The sequence below is a fragment of the Egretta garzetta genome, unplaced genomic scaffold (genome assembly GCF_000687185.1).
Source record: "Egretta garzetta isolate BGI_Z169 unplaced genomic scaffold, ASM68718v1 scaffold34, whole genome shotgun sequence".
In the NCBI taxonomy this organism is placed as follows: Eukaryota; Metazoa; Chordata; class Aves; order Pelecaniformes; family Ardeidae; genus Egretta; species Egretta garzetta.
In genome coordinates this window covers 4264246-4273912 of record NW_009259586.1, presented here as the reverse complement: position 1 = coordinate 4273912, position 9667 = coordinate 4264246, and the positions used below count along the sequence as shown (strand labels likewise).

Below are 9667 nucleotides of genomic sequence, written 5' to 3'. Positions count from 1 at the left end.
CTACAAGTTGGTGTGATTTATTCATGGCCTCCTTCATTACAAACTCCTAAGGGAGCATGTGCCTCCCCTCCTGTGCTGCTTCTTGTGTTGCAATGCTTCCAGTGCAAGCAGTCTCCTTCCTGACGTTGCCTTTCACCCATCCTCTCACTGTGGTGGAAAAGATGTTGTGTGAGAGGTCTGACTTGTTGTGTCTGTGCTTGCTGGTGATTACAATTTTTTTTCAGGTGAATGGTGTCCTACCCATCCTTCCATTGCTCTTTCCTGTCCTGTGGATTCTTGCTACAGCCTTCGGAGAAGCGAGAGTCTTGGCCCAGATGAGCAAGGCCTCATCCACCTCACTGGTAGGTATCTCTCCCCATCAAAACATTGCAGGGAAAAAGGCAGGAGATGAGAAGGGCTCTGTGAAGTGAGCACAGTGAATTCAGCAGATGTGTCCACATAATTGTAACAACTTGTTGGATCTTTGGTTGTCCCAGCTATGCCCTCTTACCGGAGCATAGTGTGACTTCTTCTTGAACAGATGTTCTAATTTTTTCAACCTGTCTATGGATATCCCAAGGTGGTAGGAAGCTCCAGTGATTCCATAAATCTATTCAGGGCATGTGCTTTCTATCAGCTAAATACAATCTGTCAGAGGGATTAACATGGAGATAAATGCCCTGTGGTGGCTGTAACTAGGGAATGTTTAGCCACTGAGAAGGAACGGGATACATGAGATCCTCTGCAATCCCCTGTTTTAACATGTGCCTGAACAGTCCTTTCTTGAGGCTCTGGGGCTTTGCTTGCAGACATGGCCTTTGCACTGGATCAGCGAGTAAGAGGAATTTCTGGTGGTTGTGCTGGTTTGGGGAGTGGAGTTTGGTAGTCTGACGGGTGTATGATCTTGAACTGGATGTGCTGATGGGTGTCTCTTGTTCTCTCCTGGTGGCAGTGTTGGTGAGATGCACTGTGCTGTGTTGGATTTGTCTTCTGTGCTGACTTCTGTTATGCCTTTACTTAGAGTTTCTCTCTCCTTCTTGTCTTTCCTCGGTCTCTGTGGCCCTGGGTATGTTTTTTCTGTTCTTTTCCCTGTAAGGCTGTACATGACTAAGCTGCCTGTGTCCTAGGAGGGAGGACACATGTTATGTCCTTCAGTTGGCATTTGCACCTTTACCATCTCTTTTCAGTGTTTTCTTCACTTTTTCTTTCCCACCCATTCTCAGCATCACTTGGTTCCTGTGTATTTGACTGGGAAAAGCCAGAGCTCCTTGGCTTTCCTGCTTCATCATTCTCAACATACTTAATTGTCCTGTCACTCATACTTGCACCTTCCTTGTGTTCTTTCCTATCTTCTCCTTTTCCTTGTCCAGGCAACTCACTCTGTCCAGCCAGCTCTTTTTGTGACATCTCAGACATGATCCTCCATCCTTGCTGCTGCAGAACAACCGTTGTGATGTGCCTTGGTCATTCTCCCCCTTGACTAGGGCAGTCTTCTCTTGGCCTCTCTATTTCACTCCTTCCTTCTCTCTACTTTGTGCAAAATGTAGAAGGTAAGACCCTCTCCCTCTCCGATCACTTGGCCTGTGTGACACTCTTCTCCACCTTCTGCCCCCTCCTATCGTGTTCAAGCTGTTTGATTCCCAGTTTCTCAAGGCCATAGGTGACCCTCGTGACTGGTTAGTCAGACATCCTGCAGGACATAAACCAGTGCCCCCCCCAAAATGAGCCCCTGCCTCAAGTTGCATTACTATAGTTGGACTACAGCAGCATTCCTTTTAGAAAGGAATTTGATGTTGGTTTGAAAACATTTTTATTGCCTTTGATAGGTTGTTTCAGTAATTATTTATGTTCACTGCTAAAAATGGGCATTCTGTGTTAGTGGGAATTTTTGTAGTATCTGATTTCCAGCCTTTGGAATATTTACATCTTTTGTCTCCTAGATTTAAGAGCACGTCAATCAAATTTCTGGTCTGTTGTAGCTACTCACATTCCCTTTTACCATCTCTCTAGTTAAGTAAACAGTTTAAGCACCTTGAGTCACTATAAGCATGTTTTCCAACCCTCTAATCTTTATCTTGGCTTTCCTCTTAGCTTTCTCCAGTGCTTCAGGATCACTGTAGAATTACGAATCTCCAAAATCCACAAAATATTCCAGTAACAGTTGTGCTTGTGCTGAATTTCAGAATAATTTGGACTTTCTACTCTACGTTCGCTTGTTAGTGCAACAAAAGATCACATTAGATCTTTTAGTGACTGCTTTAAATAGCCAGGCTTTGTTCAGCTGATAATCTACAGAGTTACTGCTTTCTAAGATAGAGTCCTCATCCTGTAAGTCCAACCTTCATTTTTGGTCCTAGGTATGCAACCTGACTTTTGTGCTTGTTGGTATGCATGTTTTGGCTTATTTACCAAGCAATCCATGTTGTTCAGTAACAGTGGTCTCTTCTCTTTATTATTGGACCCTTTGTATAGTTTACAGACTCTGTCAGTAATGTTTTTTTTTAGTTTACTTTCAGGCTATTAACAAAACACCTAGAATTTGTTCCTGCTTGTGCTAGTAACACATCCTATTGCAAGTAATTCCTCAGTTTCTGTTCCATCTGGAGATAGTCTATTACTAATATATTTAATATAGGCCCTATTTCTCTGGTATTGCTCTAGTTTTTGTTAGAAATCCAGTAAAGCATTTTGTATCAAGTCAAAGTACCAAGTGGTCTACGTCAAAAGCATTATTTTTATCGGTCAAGTTGTAATTTTGTCAAAAAAGATATCACAATAGTTTGATGAGATTTATTACTCATATACTTGTGGTGTTTGGTGCTGGTTGTATTATTCCACTTCGTTTCTTTTAATTGAGTCTCATATTAGCTGCTCTGTTATTCTGTCTGAAATCGAAGTCTGTCTGTGGTCCTGTGGTAACTTGGTTTGTTCTCCTTACCCTTTTTAGGCATTGGCACCACATTAGCTTTCTTCCATGGCACTGGGACTTAATCCATGCTTGAAGCTTTGTACAAAATCAGCAGTAACAGTCAGAAAGTTGTCCAGACTTGCTAATTTAAACTTATTTACTTTCAGTAGCTAGTGTTAGAATGGAAAATATTTCATAGTTATCATATGGTATGATTATATCACTGAATAAGGAACAGCAATATTTATTTAACATGTCTGCCTTGCCTGCAATATCATTTGCAATTTCACTGTCTTCAAGAAGCAGTGGACTGGATTTAATTACCTACTGGTATGCTTTTTCTTATTTTTATGTTAATTTTTACTTCTATTTTCACTTCCACTCAGAACTGAACTTTTTTATTTTTACTATGGGATTGTTGCTTTTTAAAATTTTAATAAAACATTGTTTAACAGTTCCTAATTATCCTTCATAGTTCTCAGTTTCAATTATTTCTGACAAATTTGCCTTGGCTTTTTTCAGCTTCTTTAAACTGATCCTTTTTAAAGTGCCAGGTATATGCATTATTATTTGGGGTGTCATTTTATTTCCATACAAACATAATTGCCATATTCACTTATGCTTATGAATACACTTAAATTTAAACTGTTTTTCAAAATTACATCTACTGTGAAATTCCTCTGTGCTGGATGCACAAATTTTGAGTTAGTAAATTTCTCAGTGTAATTCCAAGAGCTCTGTGATAGTGCCCTGCTTATAGTCTCTTTCCATTTCCTATCCATATCCCATTCACATCACCTCATTCCTCTGTGTCCACTGTGTTCCAGGCACCTGCCTTTACAAGCACTCTTCTAGCTCCCTTCTTTTAACTGACCCATATAGCTTAAAAACAGATCAGTCGATCCTGGCTCTTTCTGTCTAAAAATAACCATTCAGAAAGAGCCTCCTCTGGGCCTAATTGCTGTTATTTTCTCTGTAGACATTTAAGTAATGACTGTATGTTCTTCTGTGATGTGATGACCAAGCACTTTGAATGTGCTTCACAAGTAGATAAAGACATAGTCCATTAAAAACTTAATTGCTTTGATGAATTATTGGTCTGCCTTTGTGTAGTGATTCCCACAGAGCAGGACTCCTGCTTTCTTCTCTCTGAAGGCACAGTATTTAGGGAAGGATGTTCCTCATGACACATTTCTGAGCACAATTATAGTAACTGGTCTCTTCTCTTGCTGCAGCTTGCTAAGTTTTCAGAGGACACTCTCAGCAGCTACACAGAGATGGTATCTTCTCAGGTACTATTATTATGAATTGTTTTCTTCCATCTTCACTGCAGAACTTCATGATATCCTTTCCCTTCCTGTCTGATCTCCTGCTTGTTCCTAGACCCTTTTTACTTGTATCAGTTGTCCATTGTCACTCATTTGCTGCTTTAATTTGCTATGCATGCAGGTTGCATGTCTTTCCCCTACACCTTCCCATGTAGATGCTGCTCTGCTGACCAGAGATTGAGGTGTTTTTGATACTAAGTCCAGTTGTGCTTTTCTGAATATTGCAAATGGTTTGAAATCAACTCTTCCTGTCCTGAAGAAAGTACCTCTTTCAAGTCCTCCTGTTTCAGGAGTAAAATAAACTTTTTATAGTGAGTGTCAGAAAGGAGGGAAGTATTTTGCTTGTACCAGAAAAACCTCCTTCTTCAAGCCAAAACTAAAGAACAGAGGGCATGGTGGTCAGCACCAAGACCAAATGTGAAGAGGGGAGCATGGGATGTTCAGGCTAAAAGTCTGATCCTGTTTCATAGGCTCCTTAACAAGCTTAAGCATGTTACTAGTGCTGCCAAAGCTAGAGCAAATAAACATTCAGAAGACCTTTTTCTGGGGGAGAAACTGCATCTGGCCACTCTATAAATTGCATCATCCAGATTAAACAGGTGGGTAGAGGACAGACACTTTTCTGTCTCATCAGGCATTAAGATTCCCTTGTCTATAAGGAGGCAGATGGACTCCAGGAGTGATTAAAAATCCCTAGATATTATAAGAATCAATTAATATCTCCTTGCTCCCAGCCACACAGAGAAATGCACATGGATGCACACACACACACGCTTCCTTTGCTGAATATTTTGTTGTCTTTCTATGCCAGTTCATCATTTAGCTGAGATGTTTTTCAGGTGTTAAATGGGAGTGATTTGAGCTGACCTTCGTCCTTGAAAAGATCTGCTTCTTCCCTTTTGTACCTATGTAGCATTTTTGCTTATGAGAAACTGGTTTAAATAAGAGCTTTTTTTCTTCCTGGTGATAGCTCATAATTGTTTTGCATTTGAGCTTATGGCTGTACTAACCCTTAGGATCTAAGGAACTTGCTCTAAGGAGCTTTGGGGGAAGTGCTCTGCAGTGACAACATTCCAGAACAACAGTAAAAAGCAGTAAAATAACACTGTAATGCAAACCTGGTTTTGCTGGCTTCAGGAGTGCACAGAGAAAAACATACAGCTGTGGTGCTTGGATTGATTGCTGCCATCCAGACTCCCTCTGAAACATTTTCATGTGGAAGATGAAGGGCACCAACTCTACATTTTGATTTTGCAAAATATCCCCTTCTTTCAGTTTATTGCCATGTTGATTACAATTCATTTGTAATGATAGAGTAGTCAGGGCACCTTGGCTTAATTTCCAGCATCGTCACTGCCTCAGTAAGTAACCTTGGACAAGTCACCTCACCACAGTGACTCCATTTACCCAATTTGTGGCATGGTGATCGTAAGCTTAAGTCCTTCAACTCTATAATCTAAGGGCATGAAAGTTACTTTAAGAAAAAATACTAAGAGGTAACAACTGATTCACCCCAACTGAAATCACTTCAGAATTCCTTCCTGTGTTCTTGGATAGACAAAGGTAGTTTCAGTGGATTCTCAATTCAACAATCAGACTGTCTATTAGCATCCTCTGGAAGGGGGAAGAAATGCCTTTCCTTTGAGAACATCAGCACTATATCAGTTAACAGGTTCCCATGGAGACCTATGTTTATCTTGCAGTGTATCACTGTGTTGAACCTGAAAGCAGGTAATGTCATACTCCCTTTCTTCCTTCTCTCCCCTCATCTTTCACTGAACGAGTCTTTAATTGGTTGATGTCCTCTGCTTCCCTTGGCAGGAAATGATACGCTGTATTTGGAGCCACTTCCTCTGTGTTTTAAAAGGCAAATCTCCAACTCTGAGCTTCACTTCCAGCTTGCTCCATAGTCTGGGATCTGTCACTGTGAGTATTGCTGTGTTGTCAGAAGGAGGAGCCCCACATGTATGCTTCATTTGCATCATTCATGTCGTCCTTCCCTGTGCATATAACCTCTTAGCAATCAGTTCACTGTGCTGGAATTAGAAACCAGGCACCTCTCTTTGTAGAAGAGTTTATAACTGTCTTGTCCAGCCAGCACATTTACAGGCTAAAACAATGGTCAGAGATACTCTGTGGCATCTAACAGGGTGTCTGTATTTTCCAGCTGTGGTTCTGGTCCCATAACCCTCTTGACTCCTGTTCAAGAACCAGCTGGTTCAGGTCCTGATAAGGTACTAGCTGGTGAAATAGGTTCAGTAGTTGTTTCCTTCCCGTGGTCTTCATGCCTAGTTTTGCAGTATCCTGAGATTAAATTGGTGTTAAACAACCCTTCAATCCTGCTACAGCAAGGAATATTTGGATTTCTTGGAGGGTTACTAGGTGCAGTTTCTTAAGACAGAAGGTTGGTGAAGGAGAGACTTGTTGATCCTCCCATATGTTTATTAAACTTGTGATATTTGCAACTATGCATGAACACTGAGACATGTTTTCACTGAGATTTTGCTTTCTTGGGGGTATTGTGGGATGTTCTAGGTGCTCTGCTGTGTAGACAAGCAGGGGATTCTTTCCTGGCCAAACCCCAGCCCAGAGACTGTTCTGTTCTTCAGTGGGAAGGTGGAACCACCTCATGATAGCCATGAAGATCTCACTGATGAGCTCTCTACACGATCCTTCTGCCATCCTGAGATGGAAGATGAGGTGAGGGATATGTAATCTGTAATATAGTATGTTGGCTCTAATCATAGTTTGAGTGACATGCACAACATGGTATTATAGAGGGGGCCCTTTGCTTGTAGACAAGTCCTGTGCCATAATTCTTCGCTTAAAAGATAAAGAAGCAGCGAGGATGAGATCCTCTTCTACAGGAGTCCTAAAGCAGCATGTGAATCAGTAGTGGCTCATGTTCAACCACTGCATCACCACTGTTCATTTTGTCGGACTCTTGCAGCCCCATGAAAGAGATGCTTTGCTCTCTGGCCCCCTGGCAGACACAGTCCACATGACCAATGAGCAAGAGAGGAACAACTGGCCTAGTGACCCTCCGAAGGCTCCCGATGCCCACGCTCACCGAAAGCCAAACAGCAGAAGCAAGCATCCCTCTGGGTCCAATGTGAGTTTTAGCAAGGACACGGAGGGTGGAGAGGAGGAACATACTCAGGTAAGACATACTGAAGGGGCACACAATTAGTCTTTTGTGGAGCTATAAGACAGACTTAAACCCATAGAGTCTCCTCTTTTGGGAATTTAATTGGGAATTCGCTGTGGGATTCTAGGCAAGCTGTATTCATTGTAATTGATTAGGATTTTCCTGTCTGTTGGACCAGGTTGGTGGTGACAGTGAGGTGTTGGCTTGTGAGGCTGAAGACTTTGTGTGTGACTACCACCTTGAGATGCTTAGCTTGTCCCAAGACCAGCAGAACCCCTCCTGCATCCAGTTTGATGACTCCAACTGGCAGATGCACTTGAATTCCCTCAAGCCTCTGGGCCTGAATGTGCTGCTCAATCTCTGCAATGCCAGCGTGACAGAGCGTCTGTGCCGCTTCTCTGACCACCTCTGCAACATTGCCCTCCAGGAAACTCACAATGCTGTGCTGCCTGTCCACGTGCCCTGGGGCCTCTGTGAGCTTGCCAGGCTAATAGGTGAGGAGAAACCGGATGAGCGGACACAGAGACAGCAGAGCTGTCAATAGACACTTACTCCTTAGAGAGCACAAGAAAAGTATTTTCCCAGTCGTGGTTGCTGAGAAGGTGGAATTACAGAGCTGAGCCTGTTGTTGTTCGGTTGCCAAAAGAGTCTATTAAAGAGGTTGCTTTTGGCAAGTTCTGACATTGTAGACACTATCAAAGGAACAAATGTCATCAAGGATACTTCCAGCCAGCCCTGGCTAGGCTCGATAGTCTTCTGGCTCGAGTCTGCCAATCTCATCAGGAGACAAAGAATAGCTGCTAATGGACAGATAGCTGCCCTGTCTTTACAGTAATGCTTTATCAGGAGTTTGGGTATAAACAGTGTGAGGTACTGCAACTTGTTTTATAGATGGGAAGACTGAGGCATAGAGTAGGTAAGAGGTTAGAGGCAACACAAGGATTAAAATCTGGAAGCTCTTGAACTCACTTCTGTGCCTGTGCTTCAGTGTCACAGTTCCTCTCTTCAAAGAACCAGAAGCATGAAAGCTGTAATTACTAATACCATCCAGTCCTTCTGAATGTTTTTCATCATAGATCTTGAGCCATCTCGGTGTAAATGCACAGTGAGCACAGCTCACCTACTTATTGCTGGAGAGAGGTCAGAATGAGCGCAGGCAAAGTGTGTGGCACTTTGAAGCAGGAGAGAGGACCTTTCTTTTTGGTTAGAGCCTAATTTTTCTCCTCCTTATGTTCACATTTCAGGTTTCACACCAGGTGCTAAAGATCTTTTCAAGCAGGAGAACTATTTGGCCTTGTACCGCTTGCCAAGTGATGAGATGGTTAAAGAAACAATCCTGGGGAAGCTTTCATCGATCACCAAGAGGAGACCACCCCTGAGCCACATGATTAACCTGTTCGTGAAGGACACCACTACCAGTAAGGCTTCCCCTTTCCTTGGGCATCCACTTGGTACAGGAGGATCTTTTCCATCAGACTGGAATAGTCTGGAGTCTCTATGGGGTGATAGCCTTGCTCTGCCCATGGCCGGTACAGATATGCTCAACAAACCTTAGCGATCTATGGCATACTGAGGGGGGCGATTCTTCTCAGCTCTGGCTCGCTCCAGAATCATAAATAATTTTTAAAAATTATCTTAGGTAGCACATAGTAAACCTGTTTTCCGGGACCAAATGGCAGTGCAGAGCAAGGTGGGGGTTTTATTGGGTTTTGAATAGACTTCATTATGAAGTGAAACTGATGCTGCACAGGGTTGAATATTACGCTTCAGCTAGTGATGGTCATCCTTCTGATAACCCAAATCATAAATCATTACCTTAGTGAGTTTCCTAGTGTATTATATTGCATACTCTGTTTCTATATTGCATACTAATAAGAAATCACAGAAATCCAGTGCAAACTCATGGTGAATATGAATACAACAGCTGAAGCAATTCTGACTTCTCCACTCCTCCTTCCTATTCTAATAGGAATGGGCTAGGATGGAAAAGATGTACAACTGGGCACTGTGAGGTCTTAAAGCACCTCAACAAGATTTAACAGCTTGCCTGTCAGAGCTCTTAGTCTCTTCATAATACCTTAAATTGACTGAACTTGGCTCTCTGGAGTTGACATATGTTCAATATTGAATCTGAAACATGATTATTATGCTGGCCGGAGATTTACCAGGTAAACAGTCTGCTCTTGCCCAATTCTTCTTAAATTTGTTCTTAATCTGGGAGGAGCTATTTAGTTTGTCCTGATTGTTGCTATCTTGCCTTTGTGAGCAAGAAATTTTCTGATGCTGAGATTCTTAGTGTAGGGA

General features: G+C 42.2%; 1 protein-coding gene across 1 annotated transcript in view; it reads left to right on the top strand.

Annotated features, from left to right (window-relative positions):
- The window catches only part of TMEM94 (transmembrane protein 94), a 45170-nt gene that overhangs the window by 16905 nt on the left and 18598 nt on the right, over positions 1–9667 (top strand). Inside the window, 7 exon segments of the mRNA XM_035893309.1 lie at positions 225–341; positions 4123–4179; positions 6037–6141; positions 6751–6915; positions 7166–7375; positions 7542–7857; positions 8608–8781. Coding sequence (XP_035749202.1) covers positions 225–341; positions 4123–4179; positions 6037–6141; positions 6751–6915; positions 7166–7375; positions 7542–7857; positions 8608–8781 — 1144 coding nt within the window.